Source organism: Sminthopsis crassicaudata, chromosome 3, assembly GCF_048593235.1.
Source record: "Sminthopsis crassicaudata isolate SCR6 chromosome 3, ASM4859323v1, whole genome shotgun sequence".
Lineage (NCBI taxonomy): Eukaryota > Metazoa > Chordata > Mammalia > Dasyuromorphia > Dasyuridae > Sminthopsis > Sminthopsis crassicaudata.
This window is the reverse complement of record NC_133619.1, coordinates 15346213-15366071: the sequence shown is the minus strand read 5'-3', so window position 1 is coordinate 15366071 and position 19859 is coordinate 15346213. Positions and strand designations below refer to the sequence as shown.

The following is a 19859-nucleotide window of genomic DNA, read 5'->3' as shown; positions in this document are numbered from 1 at the left end:
CACAGAACGCGTTTAGAAGGGAGGATTGGGATTTGTTTCTGAAATAGGAGAGGCTCTTACCGAGGGGGGCCTGATGGAGAAGGGAAGATGTCCAATCCTGGGGGCGGGTGGGGGAGACCACAGAACGCGTTTAGAAGGGAGGATTGGGCTTTGTTTCTGAAATAGGAGAGGCTCTTACCGAGGGGGGCCTTAAACTTGCTTTTAGAAATATGTTTCTTTCTGTTTGTCTCTCTTTGTCTCTCTCTCTATCTCTCTGTTTTTGTCCTCTGTCTCTGTCTCTGTCTCTCCTCTCTATCTCTCTCTGTGTCTCTCCTCTCTGTGTCTGTCTCTCTCTCCTCTGTCTCTCTGTTTCTTTTTCTCTCTCTTTGTCTCTCCTCTCTATCTCTCTGTGTTTCTGTCCTCTGTCTCTCCTCTCTGTATCTCTGTCTCTCTTTGTCTCTCTCTGTGTCTCTCTCTGTGTGTCTCTCTCTCTCCTCTGTCTCTCTGTTTCTTTCTGTTTCTCTCTCTTTGTCTCTCCTCTCTATCTCTCTGTGTTTCTGTCCTCTGTCTCTCCTCTCTGTATCTCTGTCTCTCTTTGTCTCTCTCTGTGTCTCTCTCTGTGTCTCTCCTCTCTGTGTCTCCCTCAATCCTTCCTCTCCCCTCTGGCTCCTCTATTTCCAGACTGGGAGTGGACTTCTAACTCCTCCTTGTTAGTTCAGGAGGAAGCCCGGCAGGCCATAGCAAGCTGGAGTCAAGACCAGTTCAGTGAAGCTGCAAACACAAAGTGTGAGCTGAGCTGCCCCCAGAGCTTTACCGCAGTGTGCCTGACACCTTCACGCTGTCCTGGGGAGCCCACTGTATTTGAGCCCTCAAAGCAGTCACCCTCCAGAGCTGCAGCAGCTTTTCAGGCTGGAGTCTCTACCTTTGTGTCTCTGTTCCTCCTGTTGGCCTTTCTGAATGATTGATTCTCCCCATTTTCTCCATGCACGGTGTGGGAACACAAACTCCCAAGGGATTTCAGTTTTTTGTCCCTCGTCATCTCCCCCTCCTAGCATGGTGTCATATCCCTTTAATGAGGATCACAAGGGAAAACTGATTTATTATGGAAAGTAGCATCCTGGAATTCTGGAGTGAGAGAAAGTATCTTAGAGGTAGAGACTCTAGAGGTGAGGAGGGCCCACTTCATCATTTTACAAATAAGCAAGCTAAAAGGGATTAGTTGCTATACAGACTATATCAACATTGTTGCTCCTGAGGGAAAGATAGTGTTTAAAGGAGATACTTTGTTGTTCTAACTTCTCTATTTCTTGATCTGTCAAATGGGGATGGGAGGTATTATGAAGTAAATGATTTCTAGGGTTGGACATGACTGAAAAATGGCTAAACAGTGACAAAAAAAAGATCCCTTCCAGATCTAAAGGCTTGGATCCTATATTTTCCTCCATTTAGCTGACTTTGAATAGCCAGATCCATTATTATTAATGGTTCAATATTAATTTAGAAGGTGGTCTTTAGAGGTGAGCTATAGGGATCAGTGTTTAGCTCTCTCCTGTTTGAAACTGTTATCAATGACTTAGATAATATCTCTCTAATGATCTAATTATAGGTTATGATCTAATTATTAAGCTAATAATAATTAGATAAATAATATCTAATAGCTAGCAAGGTTGTCAGATTTTCATATAATACAAAGTTGGAAGAGAAAGTTAGACTAGACAACAGGTGACAGAGTTAGGACATGGAAACCTCGGTGTAAGCTAGAATGCTGGACCAAATCAAATACATTTAATAGTGATAACAGCAAAATCTTCCAGTTGGGCTCTAAAAATACACATTGCGAACTGGGAGAATGAAGGTGTGGCCAGATGGGAGTTTGCCGAGACAAGGTCAAGAGGACAGAGTAAGGTTGCATGACTCAGTATTTTGGTATGGCAGACAAGTGTTTAGGATAAGAGAGATTAACTGTGGCTTAGTCAAACATCTAGTGTTACTTCGAGCTCTAGGGACCATATAATAGAAAGGTCATTATATTATCTAGAGTATGTCCAAAAGAGGTCAATGATGGTCTTCAGCATGATGGTGAATGGCTGCAATGGACTGTGGGATGAAGACTGGTTGAAGGAACTAGAGGTGTTTAGTATGGAGAAGATAAGACTTGAAGAGGGAATTATTATTATTCAGCATCCAAAGAGCATTTCAAGATTTGTCAAGTGCATCACATACATTAACTTATTTGGTCCTAATAACATTGTGAGATAAGTTCTATTATTATCCTCATTTTAGAGGATGAGGAAACCAAGATTAAATGAGTTGCTCAGGATCATAATCTAATTATTGTTTGTCCTTCATTTTTGAAGAGATCAAACTGACAAAATTATGTTGTTTGAAAAGCAATGACTCCAAAGGCTTTAAAGAAGAAAACTGAGTAGAAGTCACAAAGGGGTGGATTTAGGTTAGACATAAGGAAGATATCCCCAATAAAGTCATCAAAAAGATGAAATAGCAGTAGAGGATTCTGCATCCTTAGGAGGTAGGAAAGGCAGAGTAAAGCCTCACTGAGTGTGCTGTAGAAGGAAATTCTTGATGACCTCGGCAGTCCCTAACAATCCTACAATTATGTGACTCTCATTATTATCTAGTTGAGGAAACAGACACTTTGGCCATGATCATACATCTAATAAGTATCTGAGATAGAAGAGAGATAGATGAGACAATTGGGTTCCTTAAAATTTAAAAGCCAATTTAAGAACAAAATTAATGAAAATATAATTATAATAGAAAATGTAGAATGGGAAAATTATTTCTATTAAATATCATCGATAAGTTTAATATCCAAAATACATAGAGAATTATACAAATATGTTCTCAAAAAACTACTCCAATAGTTAAATGGTTGAAGATGTGAATGTTTTTCTTTTTTGTAATTGCTGTTTAGTTTATGGTTTGGTTTTGTTTATAGTTTTTGTTTTGTTTTGTTTTGTTTTGGTGGGGGGTATTTTCTCCCTCCTTAACCTTTTCTCTTTTTTGTAACCCTAGCACTTAGCATAGTGCCTGGAATATAGTAGATGCTTAATTTAATTGACTCACAAAGAACTGTGTACCAACTGATTGGGAAATTTTAGAGAAGTGTGTGGTATCTAAATATATTATTCTGCATACAAAATGATAAATATGAAAACCTGAAACATGGAAAATAGTATGAACAAATTGAAATAAAAAGTGAAAAAGCAAAGAAAAATAAAAAGTGCCAAGACAACAAGATATATGATAACTACAACAATATACAGTAAAACTCACTAAAAGAAAGTTGAAATTGGAATGACTAAAAAACTAAAGAGTGTCTTGGAGAATAGATAATAAAAGTTCCTTCTACCTAATAGCAGAAAGTCAGGGAACAACAGCAAATATTGTAAATTGCCAATCCAGGGAGAAATGTGGGAGAGGGGAAAGAGAGAAAGGAGAGGGTGGGGGAAGGGAGGGAAAGAAAGAGGAGCAGGGAGAGAGGGGGAATAGGAGTAGGAAGGAGAGAAAGGGGGAGGGGAAGAGAGGGGAAAGGGAAAGAGAGAAGGGAGGAGAAAGGAAAGGGAGGGAGGGAAGGAAGGAAGAGAGAGAAAAAGGGAGAGGGAGAGGAGGAAGGGGGAAGGAAGAAAGGAGAATGGGGAAAAGAAGGGAGAAAGATAGAGAAAGAGACAGAGGCAGATAGTCAAATCAAACATTTATGAAGAACCTTCTACTAGTTTAAGGGAGAGAATGGCAGGTATGGGGGATGGCCAGTGAAAATGCTAGGAGTCAGGCAATGGAAAATAGGATATTAAAAATGTCTGAGATAGATAAGTGCAATTATTAAACACTTACTATGTCATGTATCAATTGGGAATACAAATACAGCATATAAGACAGTCCCTGACCTCAAGGAGTTTACATAAGACAGTCCCTGACCTCACGGAGCTTACTACATGGGCTCTACCTTACTTTAGATCTTGAAGCTGAGACCAAATGATGACTGATCTGGGAAACTGAAGGGAGATAATTATTCTTGAATGAGTTAAGTTCTAAGATCTGTAAGAACCCATTTAACTCAAATCCTGAAACTCCCAGTTAAAAAACAAACAAACAAACCACCACAAGAAAAACAACTTTCTAAAAGCATCTTTTTCTCTGATAAGACTTTGAGTCTTTCTCCAGGCCCCCTGCTATTGTTCTAATTTCCATTATAAATCCTGTTTCCCCCTTTCAGAGTGGATCAGAAGAAATCTCCAAGTCAAAAGAAAAAGCTACCTTTCTAGGAAAATCACGTGCCTCTGTGGCTATGCCCTTCCATGCTAGTACTCCTCCCCAAAGGAAGCACATGGCTGTGTATATCCCGAAGTGGAGTTGATACCTACTGGGCTTCACCATGCATCAGCTGTTCAGACTGGTTTTGGGACAAAAGGACCTTTCCCGGGCTGGAGACCTCTTCTCCTTGGATGACTCAGAGATTGAAGAGAGTCTGTCAGAAGCTTTGGAGCAAATTAAAATAATTAGCTCATCTCCAGTAAGTAACACTGTTTCTTGGATGGAGTTCCTAATCTTTTCTGTCATGTCGCCAAATCATGAGAAAAATGAAATGTAAGGGAGGTTATTTGACATAGATCAAAGCTAGGAACCTTGGGGAATGAACCTTCATTCCTTTCTACTGAAGACATCCGTGGGGGATGGGGAAAAGTACAGGTAGGATTTTTACATCTCCATCCTACTGGGCCATTTTAATCTGATTTTGTAGGGAAAAATTAACAAGATGGCCAGTGACTGATGTCTCGGTGTTCGACTGTGATACCAGACAGCCTTCTGTTCGTTCTTGGAGAACAGGGCTACAGGGATTATAGAACATATTTCAAATTTCCTGAATCTTCTTGGCAAAGAGCTCTTTCTGTTAAATGGAGAGAGAGTGAGCACAGAAATTCAGGATTTTTCTCCTTTGAAGACCAGCCTGCTCAGCCTGACAAAATCAGTTAGAAAAGCATTTGGGCTGAGGTCTAAATATTGAATGGGGATAAAGGGATAGGAGTAAAAATCATAATTTTTTAAAAGGGCAATAGACAATTAGCATTTATTAACACCTGCTGTGGCTGGCACTAGAAATGGAGATTTGAAGAAAGGGGAAAAACTCCTCTCAAGAAGCTCACAGTCTGTAAAAAATGATATTAAAAACAATATTTCTAAAGGGAAAATTATGGGTAATTTTAAAGGGAAAAGCATTAAAATTAAGGAGGCCTGGGAAAGGCCAAGAATTTGCCTTGGAAGACTGGGAAATCAGGAGGTGATGGAAGGAGAGAAAGGTAGAGGAGATGAGAGAAAACTCCAAACCTGGGGGGGCAGCAGTGAAAATGCAAGAATTTGAGTCTGTGATATTTTGTGTTCGTGGAACAGCAAATAAGGCAGGATTTTTTTGATCAGAGTTCTTGAAGGGAAATAAGGCATAAAGAGACTAAAAAGCCATGAGGGGACCAGGTTATAAAGGACTTTGAGGATTTTGATCCCAGATTTAAGAGAGAGATAGTGGATTTCATCAAATTGGCGGGGGATGATATGGCCAGATCTAGGTTTTAGGAATGTTATTTGACTATTGAGTTGAAGATGGATTGAAGTGTGTCCAATATTGGTGTAGGGATTTTTGGGATTAAGTATAATGTGAGTTTGAGCTTTAATGCTTTCTTAATTGGTGGCTGCTTTTAAACTTACAATGTTTTTGTGTATTTTTTCCATTATCCTCTAAGGAAGTTTAAGTGTCAAAAGAGTTGTCCCCCTTGAGATTTGAGACAGGTATTGGGGGGGGGGGGAGAGAGAGAGACAGACACAGAGAGACACACACACACACAGAGACACAAAGAGAGACATAGAGAGAGAGAGACAGAGATTTATGCGTGTGAAAGCGAGAGAGGGGGAGAGAGACAGAGAGAGACAGAGAGGAGAGAGAGAGACACACAGAGGAGAGAGAGAGAGAGAGAGAGAGAGAGAGAGAGAGACACACAGAGGAGAGAGAGAGAGAGAGAGAGAGAGAGAGAGAGAGAGAGAGAAGAGTTAAGGATGATACCTACATTACAATTAGAAGAATTAGAAAGAGGAGAAAGTTTGGGAGGAAAGATAATGAGGTCAGTTTTGGATATATTGGGTTTTAAACGGATATAGGAAATCCAGTAATCTTCTCATCCCCCAAAGCGGCAGCTACACTCACTGTGCTTAGAGACTGGAATTCTCTCCTTCACTTTTTCATCTTTATTGAGCTCCTACTATGTGCGCCACACTCATTTTTGAGCACAAGTGAAATTCCTTCAAGAAAGCTCACAGTCCTGCTTTATTTTGCTACTTCCCTCATTACTTTATATGATGCCTCATGCAGTAAGACAAGTTTATTTCTAAGTCCATTTTTTAAATTACTAAGTGGGGCAGGACCGCAGCAGCTGGGTGCGCTGTTCCTCTTTCCCTCTCTTGCCCTCCCATCCTGTTTGATTCTCTCATTCTTAGTATTTAACTCCATTTACATAGATTTAAAATTAGCTCAGGAAAAGAGAGGTTAACCCCTTTTCACTAATCTGCCCCACTTAAATCCAATTCACATGCAAGTTATTTCATCCTCCTGGGATGCTTCAGGTTCTCTTCAAATTGGACAAACATCCACAATAAAGTTAGCTAATTTACTCTTCCTATTCCAAGATAAACAAAATATACCTCTTTCTAAAGGGAACTAACAACCTTGTTGAAAAAACAACAATACTTAAAGCCATTTGAATGTTAATGGAAGTCTCCTGGTAGAGAAGTGGTGGACTACCGCGGGTGAGTGAGACATGCACTGTCATCGGACACATAATAGTTTTATTTTGCCGAGCCGTATTTCATAGATTGAGGGATCAAAGATATCTGGTTACGGAATCACAGGATTTAAACTGGACTCATGAGAGGCCATCGTGGTTTTGATGGATAAGAAAACTGAGATCTAGAGAGGCCAGGTCACATCTCCAAGGTCGTGTCAGCTGAGCGAGGATTTCAGCTCCGGGCCTCGGCCTTAAAATCCATTTTAAAAAAAAATCCAATGATTCTCAGTTTCCCAGATGAGAAAAGTGAGATCCAAAGACAAAAAAAAAAATCATTCAGGAATGAGCAAAGACTGAGGATTTGGACCCAGGCACCGGAGCCTCGGCTCCCAGCCTAGTAAGCTTTCCGCTTGAGACGGGAGGGAGGGAGGAAGTTATTGGAAAACAAGGGGCCGTTTTAAGGACATTGAAAAACCATTTATTGAATGAAGAGAAAAAGGAAGTGGTCACAAGCCCCATGATGGAGCTGGCTTTTAGTCATGTCTGGAGCCTCCCCTGGTGCTTCAGGAGCAGGACCAGCGCGCCCCCCTCGGCGCAGACGGGCCAGGCAGGCAGAGCCACCAGGACGGGCAGACGTGCCCCCAGGCAGCGGCTCTGGCCTATGCGGCAGTTAGGAGGCCTTTGAAAGGGAGATGGCAACCTGGGGCCGAGCTTCCCTCGCTGGCTGCCGGGAGCGCTCCCGATGGGGGGGCCGTCCAGGTGCCTCCTTCCCCCGGAAACGGGAGTCACAGCCACAGGTCCTCCAGTGTCAGTCAAGTTCATTCGGCCCGAGATCCCTGCGGTTTCCAGTCCCTGAATAGTGCTCATTTCTTCATATACTATAATTTACCCAACCATTCTCCAACGGATGGACATCCATTCATCTTCCAGTTTCTGGCCACTATAAAAAGAGCTGCCACAAACATTTTGGCACACACAGGACCCTTCCCCCTCCTCCCTATTTCTTTGGGATATAAGCCCAGTAGTAGCACTGCTGGGTCAAAGGGTCTGCACAGTTTGATCACTTTTTGGGCATAGTTCCAGATTACTCTCCAGAATGGCCGGATTCTTTCACAACTCCACCAACAATGTATCGGTGTCCCAGTTTTCCCACAGTAGTGCTCATTTCCAGGCATCTCATCCTTCCTGCTGCACCCAGAACAGGCTGGCTGGAGGGCGCAGCAGCAAAATGATTGCGGACGAGAGTGAGTGGGGGAGGAGGAGGTGCATTTACTTTCCCCATTGAAATTCTGGAAAACCTAGCAGCCCCGCTAGAGGGCGCTGGATGGCAGGTCCCGCTTTGGTGCTGTTCCCTAAAGCGCAGTGGCCCCACTAGAGGGGCTAGTTCTAGACCTTTAGTGGGACCGGTCCCTAAAGTCCAGCGGCCCCATTAGAAATTACTAGACGGCAGGACTTCTACTGGGACCATTCCCTAAAGTCCAGTGGCTCCACTAGAAGTCGCTAGTTGGCAAGCCTTGCCAAGCCTAGAGCCCCGCTAGAGGTCGCTAGTTGGCAAGACCTGGTAAGCCCAGCAGCTCCACTAGAGGTCGCTGAAGGACCTGCTTTGGCGAGTTACTGTGTACATTTCAGAAGCGGCCATATTGGTGTTCCCAGTCCAGGTGAAATGTTAGGCCCAAAGGAGGTGAACCGGACAACTGTAAGCAGCAAGACAACCTTTACATCCCACTGCTGCCACCTGCTGTCATCCCCTGGTATGACAATCCCTTAGAACAGAGCCTATTCTATTTCACCCCTGTTGGGCTCATTGCACACGGTGACATTTTACAACTTTACGTTCCATTTCCGGTATCGTCCTAGACCCATTCCGGGGGACTCTTGTTCAAGGTCCTCTGTGGGTCAGCATTAGTTCAAATCCAAAGGTCTCCAAAGAAAGTCCTTCTGGGCCAAGCCTGATGATTCATGAGTTCAGTGTGAAAAGCCTCCGATTGAACCGAATGTCAAAGTAATAATAAAGAATCCAAACAGGAAGCTGGATCCCGGCCCTCCCACGTGGGAACTGGAAGTGGGTGTGGCTTGAGCATGTGACACCCCCCTCCTGTCCCGGACTGGTTCCGGTTTGTCTTTGTCCGCCATACCTGGCACTGGGCTTGGAACCTTGTTGTGGTCAGTCATTTTAATTGTATCCAACTCTTTGGAGTTTTTTGGTTGTTTTTGGCAAGGAAACGATTTCCCTCCCCGTTTCCTTCTCCATCTCCTTTTACAGATGAGGAGACTGAGGCAGACAGGGCGAAGTCTTCCCCGGGGTCCCAGGCCTGCCGCACTCCGCGCCTATTGCCCCATCTTGAGGAATGGTACTTGCTGTAATGACTGGAGTGAATGGCGTGGATGGCTCCAGGAAGCAGTCTCATTCGAGCCCGCGATCCCAGATCCAGGGCCAGGCAGGATCCCAAACCGGAGGCAGGAGTTCCTGGGGGTCACAACGTAACTTTTGGTCCCCATCATGCCCCCTAACAGGATTAGAGTGTCAGGAGTCGAGGCCAACCCCTGCCTTACACTGAGCTCTAAGAGGGGGGTGACAGATCCAGAACAGGCCTTGAAGGCATCCATCCCAATACCCCGATTGTATGGACAGGAAACGCACTTTTTTGACGTCACAGGTAGTGAGTCTCCACGGTGGGATTTGAACTCGGGCCCTTTGATTTGGAACCAGAAGGAAGGCACTTATAAGTCAGTGACGGGCTCAGCCGTGAGATGCGAGGAGCCCGCGGAGGGGGGGAGTCTGCAGTTCCCGGGCCAGCTCCTCCGACCGCCCTTCCTTCACAAAACAAGATCCCTGCATCCCTGCCGTCTTCATGATGAAATCTCGGCTGGGTCCCGGGGGTCTCCCGCCTTTGTCGTGTTCGCCCCTTTCCCGGCTGTCACATTTCTGGCTCTTTCTACACCAGTTGGTACAAAAAAGCGCCATTTTTCGGGGGGCATTGAGACTTTCTTTGAGGATGCTCCTGCCCTCAGATTCTTCTCCATTTCCACTCTCCTCCTCCTCTTTGTTCCTTCACAATCTGCTTTCTCTTATTCCTTTTTCATTCTCTGCTCTTCCAGCTGCCCGTCCATTTGCTCTGACCCGGCCTTGCCCGGCGTGCGCGGAGACTTCTCCTTCCTCCCCCAGCTCTCGCCTGCTCCTGGGCTGCCCCTTCTTGTCCCTCACTAGTTCCCTTGACGTCCAACCAGCCGTGACCAGTGGCTCTCTGGAAAGCTCCCCCTGTTCCCGCGCAGTGGGCGGAGCCCCTTCCGGCCAGGACTGGAAGCAGCTGGAACAGCGGCCAGGGGACCGGCCGTGCGGTCAGTGCCTCATGCCCTTAACTCTTACCTCTGACCCGGATTGTGGGGCCACCCGGGCCACCAACTTGACGTTTCAGTGTCTCCAACACTTGTGTCTGAGTGACTGACAATTACATTAGAGAGTTTCCTCCCTGGGAGCTCCTGCGTCAGTAACATCACCAGCACCCCCTCTCCTTCAAAATAAAAAAATAGAGTTAGGACTGGAAGTTACCTCAGACGTCATCAAGTCCAATCTGCTCACTTGACAGTTGGGGAAGCTGAGACCCACGGGGTAAAGTGACGTGTCTAAGATTGCCCGACAAGTGATGGAGTTGGATTCAAACTCCAAACCCACCCTCTGCCCACTAGCGAGTCCACCCATCTGTATGACAACATGGAAGTTGTACAGCGCAATACTTCTCCTGAGAGCTTAAATTCGAGTGCCTGACGCCAGCCCCGAGGAAGGTGGGACAAGAGGTAACACTGAGCTTCCCACCTGCCATCTAGTCACTGATCGGCTCTTCTCTGCTGATTTAACAGAAGACGGGACTTACCCAAAATTAGCCCACTTGCAAGTGACTTGGGATTTCCACTCAGGTCCACCTGCTTCCAGATCTCCCGCTGAAATCCACTGAACTCGGGACGGCCTTTCAGCCCAGGTGGTTGTGGGACAAATTGTCTGAAAGCATTTGAAAAATAATCAGAGACAGAGTCAATACAGACTTTTTGCCGTCTGCCTCAATAGGTAACTCTGTACAAGTGGGCCAGGAGCAGAAACAATGCTACAAATAAACAAATGTTTATTCTGTCCATCAAAATCTAGGGAATTTCAATGTGATTTATGACTTTCCCTTCCCCATTCTTAGCACATTTGCTTAGCAGGGTACATGACCCATTTGTTCTGCAGAGTAACCTTGTATTTCCTCTCTCTACCCCCACTCCCATCCCATATCCTGGCATCCTAAACTTCCTTAGAGTTTTATTAAGGGGCTGTCTTCTCTGGACATCATCCCTCCCTGCCCAGCCCAAGTGTTTGTGTTCTCCCCCTTCTCAAATTATCTTGTATTTATTTATCTGTTCACATATGTTTTCTTCCCCAAGCCTTGGAAACGGAGACTGTTTTGATCTTGGTCTTTATACACAAGGTGCTTTCCACATAATAATCACTTAATAAAGTTTGCTGAATTGAATTGAACTGAAAATTGAATGTGGTAACTACCTTTAAACACGATACGTTATTCTGTGTATGGGTGCGTCGTGTATGTTTGAGTGTGTGTATTCTGAGCCAGATGTTTGGTGACTGCCAGGGAATCTAGATTCATATTATGTAGATGCCAAAACATGAGTACTGTAGCTTAGTAATAAAACTAACTTTAATAAAGATGATAGAAAGAGATGAACTGTAGGAGCTTATCTTCCCAGCAGCAGGAGGAAGCCCTGAAAAAGATCCCTGAAAAGCATCCACTCTAGTTGGAAGCTTTCGACATCATAGGTTCCAGCCAATTACACCCTTTGTTTACCAGGCATCTAGATCAGTCCTTATATATGAAATTGGTTTAGACCGTCCTTAGGGATGCGATCCAGAGTCCATAGTTCATGTGGATAGTGGCTTGGGGGGGTTGGCCATTGGACAATGTGCCATTCATAATTTCCATCCAATTAGATTCTTCATTTACCACCTTATCATTTACATATTTATTACAAATTTCTTAAACATTTATTTATTACAAATAAGTTTACCATTTATCTAGACCAGTCCCCTTTATATGTAATTGGTTTAGACTGTCCTTGGGTATATAGTCTAGAGAATCCATAGTTCATATGGGTAGTTGCTTGGGAATTGGGTCATTGGACAATGTGCCATTTATCATTTTTTCAGTTTTATCCAATTCTTCATGACTCATTTGGGGTTTTCTTGGCAAAGATACACAGAATGATTTGCCATTCCTTCTCAAGCTCATTTTACCGATGAGGAAACTGAGGCAAACAGACTTAAGGACTTGCCAAGGACACACAGCTAGCAAATATCTGTGGCTGGATTTGAGTGCAGGAAGATGAGTCTTCTTGACTAAGGTCTTATACCCTGTTCTTTTTTCCTTCTCTCTTATGGGATGTATGGCCTTAAGCAATCCATTTGATCTCTCTTGCACTCAGTTTCCCTGCTTGTAAAATAAGGACATCATACTACATATGACCTCTAACCTAGAACTAGGATCACATGATCTCCCTCCCTAGTCTTCTCTTTTCCTTTCTCTAATGTAAGAGTTAGAACAGGATGTGTCCCGAAATGTTCATCTGGAAACCCCTCATTGCAAAGTCAAGTGTGTGGGCTATGTTGACCAACTCACTCCAAAGCTTTCAATTCTTCACTTAAGACTTCACTTAAGATTCTTTCTCTTCATCTTGCATAAATTGTTTGATGAAGAAAGAATTTCCTCCTCCAGCACATTTTACAGATGAGGAAACTGAGGCAAACTGGGTTGCTATAGTGCATTTTCCTTTTTAACCAACATCTATGTAAAGTCTGACAAAATTTGTGTTATTTTGAGTTGGCAAAAATCCAAGTTGGAGCCAGATTAGAATTCTGAATAACGCTTCTTCAAAAATCACAACTCTTCATGTCAAATGACTTAAGGGGTGGGGGGGATGACAAAGTATTCACAGGTAATAGTGTTCATTTGTGGAAGGAGAGCATTAAAATCTAAGGGATTAGGAAAGGCTTCTAGAAGAGGTAACCAAAGAGCTGAGCCATAAAGAAAGCTAAGGGTTATGATCCTAATAGGAGGAATTGAGGAAGCAGTGTATTCTAAGAGGGAGGAACCATCCTATGCAAAGGTATGGTGGCTGGAGATGCAGGGCCCAGTTCGTGTTTGGTAGCAGTAAGTAATATGGGCTGGCAATAATGTAGGAAGGTCAGTAGTATGAGTACCAAAAAAGTTCTTGATCAGAGGAATCCCATAGACTCGCACCTTAGGAAAATTATTTTAGTGACTTTGTGTAGGATGGATGGAAGAAAGGAGGAGAATTCCTCTCATCCCAACATTATGTGAACCCCCAGAATAGACAGAATTGCCGATGGCAATGTTACCATTGACCCACCTCCTTCAAAGTTATCAGACCATGAAAGATATGGCAATTTATGTATTTACTTAGGATTCTTGCCCCAGGTACTTTGAGGAAGAACTTGAGGTAATACTGGATAAAGGGGATTTCCCAGACCTTTACAGATCAATGCCTTAAAATAAACAATCCCTCAGCAGAATGTGCCCTTCTTGAGCTCAGGGACTGTTTCTGTTTTGTCACAAAGAATTTCCAGTATCTTGTTGTTGTATAGTTATTTTGATCAGGTCCAACTCTTCATGATCCCTTTTGGGATTTTCTTTGCAAAGTCACCAGAATCATTTGCCATTTCCTCCTCCAGCACATTTTACAGAGGAGGAAAATGAAGCAAACTGGGTTAATTGACTTGTCCAGGATCATGCAGTAAGAGTCTTGAGACTTAGATTTGAACTCAGGTAGATGAGTGAGCTTTCTCTGACTCCAGGTCTTACTCCAGCATTTAGCACAACGTTGTATACCTATAATAGCCAAGATTGGCTCCAGGGAGGAGGTGACAGAAATCTTCCCCTCTTTGTGAACACAGGAGACAAGAAGTACTTAGCTAGACAAAGTCAATGTGGAGATTACTTGTTGCACAACCACTTATTTGCTCTTTTTCTCGCCATCTTGCTACTAAGACTTGAATAGGCAGGTTGAAGAAGGATGTATTCCTCAAGCATTTAAATGTCTACTTTGCCTACTGTAGAAGGTGGAGCTTTAGCTGAGCCTTGAAGAAATCATGGGAAAACCAGAGGGATAAATGAGGAGGAAGACAAGTCCAGGAATGGGGCGAGAGGTGGGGGGAAGGAGAGAGCCAGAGAAAAGGTAAGGGTGTGGATTATACTATTATAGCATGTTCACCACACATAGGGACTTTAAATACAAAAGCAACATAATTCTCTTATAGTGTTGTACAGTTAATAGCCTTTGGTTTATTTTGTTTGAATCATTAAGAATTCCCATGTAAGGTAGACTCAAAGCCCAGTGGTTTTGTTAGGTAATATACATAATGAAGGTGTGTATCTAGGAAGTAAGAGAAAAAGATCCTCCCCCCCACCCCAGCTTTAGTAGCTAGGCATTTTACTTTTATTTTTGATCATGATATTATTTTTTAAAATTTTTTTAAGTTTTATTTTATGGAAGGAGAGAAGGGGAGAGAGATTAGGGAAGGGAATTAACCTTGATCTCATCAGAATTGACTCAAAGAGGGAATAACATGCACACTCAGGCAAGTATAGAAATCTGGTGATGAATAGTAGGAGGGGAAGGAAATTAGAGAAGAGGGAATTATAGAAGGGAGAGGAGATGGGAAGAGGGTTAATCAGAAGGAAAATACTTTTGAGAATGGACAGGATGAAAGCAGAAAGAATAGAATAAAGGGGGGGAATAGGACGTAGGAAAATACAATTAACAAAAGTAACTGTGGAAAAAAAATTTTTTGAATCGAGTTTCTCTGATAAAAGCCTCATTTCTCAAACATAGAAAACTAAATCAAATTTCTATAAAAAGCCATTATAAAAAGAACCTATTTCCCAATTGAGAGATGATCAAAAGATGAATAGTTTTCAAATGAAATAATCAAAGCTACCTGTAGCCACATTAAAAAATTACCCTAAATCACTATCGATAGAAGAAGTGCTAAATAAAACAATTCTGTGGTACTCTTTCATACCTATTAGGTTGTTAATAGGACAGAAAAGAAAAATGACAAATGTTGGATGGGGGTATGGGGAAAATGAAACATTAATGCATTGTCAGTGGAGTTGTGAACTGATTAAACCATTCTATAGACCAATTTGGAACTATGCCCAAAGAGCTGTAAAACAATGCATATGGTACTGCTAAGCCTCCTTTGTTTATATTTTTCCCCATTAGTTTCTTCAATGTTTACTTTTTTCCTTTCAAATGAATTTTTTTTTTTTTGTAATTCAGTAGAATAATTTCTGATAACTTAGCTGGGATGGCATTGAATATATAAATTAGTTTAGATAAAATTGCCATTTTCATTATATTGGCCCTGCCTACTCATAAAAAAAATAAATGTTCTCCAATTATTTAAATCTGATTTTATTTGCATAAAATGGTTTTTAAAAATAATTTTATTCATATAGTCTTAGGTCCTAGCTTTAGTTTTGTCTCTGTTCCTCTACCACTGCCAATTCACATATAAAAAATACAGAATGGGTTTTGGAGTTAGGAGTCTTAAAGACTCAAGACAGTTTCTTTGGGAAGACAGTTGCTAGAGTGAAGATTGAGTAGGATTTGATATGATCTACTTACTTTTAGTTTCCGTTACATTGTGAAAAGTTAACAGACTGAAGAATCCTGAAGAAATCTAGAACTGTATTCCATCAGGGCCCACCTTCAGATTCCTTCCATTATTTCTGACTTGGACCTCACTAATTTCATCAGACAACACATACTTTTGCAAAGCTAGGTCAACCCACCCACTGACTTGAGCTTGATTCCAGAGGATAAGACCCAAATGTGCTACAAAGGTCATGAATGGTAGCTAACAGGAGGGAATTTACTAGAAATCTCAGGCATTCCCTGGCAGCCTGTGGGGTTAAAGAGTACAATTTATGGATATCCCCATTTTCTTTATCGGTAGGACTATTCATTCAATGGCAATGATCAAGCTGTGGTGGAGATCTGTATCACTCGCATCACGACAGCCATCAGGGAGACTGAGTCCATCGAGAAGCACGGCAAGGCCCTTGTGGCTCTCTGGGAATCCTGTTTGGAGCACAATCTCAGCCCTTCAGGAAAAGATGAGGACACGCCCCATGCAAAAATTGCTTCTGATATCATGAGTTGTATTTTGCAGGTGAGTTGTCTTCTCACTGGGTAGTTAATCATATCAACCAATAAACATTTATTAAGCCCCTACTATGTGCAGGCACCGTGCTGAGCTCTCGGGAAGTTTACAGTCTCTTTATGACTTTCACTCCTTAGAAAGCGTCCTTCCCACACAACTCTTCATCTTCCATTTGTTTGTCTTTGCTCTGTCTCTCTGCCATGCCCACAATGCACTTCCACTTCAGACTGGCCTTATAAAATCCTTCATTTCCTTCAAGACTTATTAGCTTGAGCATCACTTTTCACGGGAAACCTTTCCTGCTCCTCCCAGCTTCTTGTGTCCTCGCTCCCTATAACTACCGATATTTAACTACTATGCATTTGCAGTGTCCTAAAAGGCTTAGGATAGTTTTTGTGCCTTCAATAACTTATATCATTCTGATTTCATGAGAGGCACAACTAAGTTTTAGTAATTGAAAACTGTTCTAAGCTTTGGGGATATACTGCTTATCTTATATTTAATCTATATGTACTTCGATGTGTATATTTTGCCTCCTCTGATAGAACAGAAGCGCTCTGAGGGCAGGGACTGTTTAATTTTTTTTTGTTTTTTGTCTTTGACTCCCCAGTGCTTTGTCCATAATAAGGTTGATTAAGAAAGCTACACATTGGATTTTCCTTCAGCTTCCTTTTCAGAAGACTCAATTTCCCCGGCTTGGATGTTGCAAGATGGACCTCTTCATAGTTTTAATAGCTAAGCTAGCCCTTACATAAAATCACAATTAAAGACTCTAATTTTATTCCTAAGGGTACTCTCTTAGTGAATGCAGATTTCTGCCACTCCAGGCCTTTCCAGCCTACATGTGTATCAACTACTTTTTACTATTTTCCTTCTCATCCCATTTAACTCTAGTCTAAGTTTAACTTCTCCAGTGGTGATGGGATCATAATTTAAATAGGAATGGGCCTTGGAGGCTGCCTTGTTCATCTTGCTCATTTTACAGAGGAGGAAATTGAGAATCAAAGTAGATAAGTGATTTGTCCAAGGTCACACATATCACAAGCAGAACTTGAACCTGATTCCCTGACATAAAATCCAGTAGACTTAGATGATCTGAACATCTATCTCAGACACATAAAAGCAACTCTACCATATGATTGACTAAGGAACAAAAAATGGTTGAGTGGAGGAAAAAAAAACCAATGGATTTGCATCCAATCCTTGGATTTCATTTGGGATTACATTATTTACTACTTGCAAATTTTCATCCGAAAGCAAAGAGATGAGATTAATGATCTCTGAGGTCCCTTCTAGCAAGGAATTCTTCCATTACTATGGTGAGCACTATGGGTGAATATAGAGAAGAATAACATATGGTCTCTGCCCTACTGGAGCTTATAATCTAGTTGGGGTGATGACAATGTGTGCCTGAAAATCTATTACTATAAGTAATGCATGCTGATATAGTCAGTACCAAATGAGGAGTAAAACAACAAACATTTAAATTTAATATGATTAGAGTGGTCCTTCTGGTAGAAGGGGAAATTTGAGCTTTTCCTTAAAAAATGAAAAAATCTGCCTGGAAGGGAAGGAGAAGGGGAAACCATTTTGACTACGTGAGAGGTATGACTGATCATGGTACTCCCACATGTGGATGACCTGCTCCAATGTCAGCTGGTCAGGGTACATTCCTAGTCGATCTTTTTTTATTTGTTGACCCACTTTTGCTAAATTCTTAGTGGTAAGCCAACCTTTGGCATCCTGAGATGTTTACCTAATCCTTAAGCTCTTCCTGTGAACATTTCAACAATGATTCGCATACCTTCTAACACACCTGTTCCTCCTTTGAGAATTGGCATACAAATAAAACCCAGCATACCTCACTTTAATGAAAAGAAGGATGCTGTTTTTGATGAGATACCAGTGGGTAGAAATCCAGTTTTTATTAACTAGTGTTTAGTTTATAGAAGCAACATGGCACAATGATTAGAGAGATGACCTCAAAACATGGAAGGCTTGGGTTCAATCCTACCATATACTATGTGGTGCTGGGTGAGTCACTTTAATTTCTCGGCTAAATCTTTAAGGCTATAACTTGGTTAGATGGAGGCAATTTCCTTATCTAAGATTTCCTTGTAGTAATAGAATCATGTGTCCAGCTTCTCTTCCCTTTTAATTCATACCAGCAGCTCTGCTTGATTTTGACTCCATGAACATCATCCCTGCTTTCCAGCTTCATTTTGTGGGTAGTGTTTTCCCCAGGAGATCGTAAGCGACTTGAGGTCAGAAACTATCTATTTTTTACTTGTAACATCAACACTTAGCATAGTATCTTGCACATAGTAAACTCTTAATAGATGCTTATTGATTATAAATAATAAATGCAGAACAACTATTACAAGCATTAGGAGAAAAAAACCCATAAAATCAAGACAAATTACCTAGAGGATAATTTTAAATTGCCCTCCCCAGACACATTTTGGTGGCCATTGTCCTAATCTACTTCTGTAAGAAGAGACCTAGTTTACTCAGTTGCCTAAATCCTAAGGGGAGACAAAAGGTAGAAGTGCTTACTTGAACATATCAGTAGGAAAATGGATTACCTACAGGATGTGATTTGATAATTGCCCTAGAGAATCCTTCAGTCAATCCAATTCTATTAAATTTTTTTTGTTTTGTTCTGTTTTTGTTTTTGTTTTTTTCCACTGAGACAATTGAGGTTAAGTGACTTACCCAGGATCACACAGCTAGTCAATCCAATTCTATTCAACAACCATTTATCCAGTGCCTACTATGTGCCAGGTACTGTGCTAAGTGCCAAAAGTATAAAAACCAAAAATTAAATCATCTCCAACCTCACAGTGCTAATATTCCATTAAGAATTATCTTATCCATTGGCCTTTCAGGGGACCTGAAATCTATCATTAGAACTTAACTCATTCTGTCAACTTGCACCTAAGAGTAACAGTTGGTAGTGTGTGGACAGTAGAATTAGATTTGATTCTCAACTCTGCCAGGTATTAATTGTATGACTATCCAAGTCACTTAATACTTTTCATTCTTTCTGATTTCATCTGAAAATTGAAGATGAGAATACTGAAAACCTCATAGAGTTGTCTAACAGATGTACTTTTACTTTATCTCTTTGTGAGCTAAAACTTGGAGTGCATTCATGATTTTATCAGTGTGGACAAACCCACTCAATCTATCCATGTCCATTGTGGGAGTTTCATCCATGTAGTTCCATATTTCCTCCACAGAGAATTGACTCAACGTGGCTGAAACTTTCTTCTAGGTCTTTGTCATCTGTGGACACTGTTTCTTACTGGTGATTATCCTAAACTCAGAAATTTGTTTGGTATGAATGACTGACCTGGCACAAACAAGGGGGTTATAGAAAAATTGCTTTAGAGAAATGACATGTGACATAAGGATTCATGTTGATGATTCTGGTTTGGTTCTGATTCAGTTGAGCTAAGTCCTTTGTCTTCCTTTTCCTCTATGTTGATAGCACTCAGATAGTGGCAAATGGAGAATCCACCAAGTCTGAGAAGGTGGGAATCATCTTGGTGAGAGGTTTTTGATGGGGTCCTTGAAGTACCAGAGATAATATTTCCAATGTAAGGCTTTCCATTAATGCACAAGAGAAAAAAAAATGTGTTCTTTTTAATTTCCTACAAAGAAGGGGCTACTATCCATTAGCATCTTCCAATACCCAGTGTCTTGTAATCCTATCTACTCTGTAGAATAGGCACTTCCCCTTACATTTTTATCTCCTCATCCAGGTCTGCTCCTTCCTTTAAAATATATTTCAGTCTAGCCCTAACACTTGCACAGCAGGGCAGATTGAATTGTCCATCTGCTATCTCTTG

The 19859-nt window shown here is 41.8% G+C and overlaps 1 protein-coding gene across 1 annotated transcript in view; it reads left to right on the top strand.

The window, feature by feature from the left end:
- Positions 1-19859, top strand: part of VEPH1 (ventricular zone expressed PH domain containing 1) — a 189035-nt gene that overhangs the window by 994 nt on the left and 168182 nt on the right. Inside the window, 2 exon segments of the mRNA XM_074298072.1 lie at positions 4217-4513; positions 15799-16014. Of these exon segments, the coding sequence (XP_074154173.1) occupies positions 4376-4513; positions 15799-16014 (354 nt within the window). The 5' untranslated portion in view covers positions 4217-4375.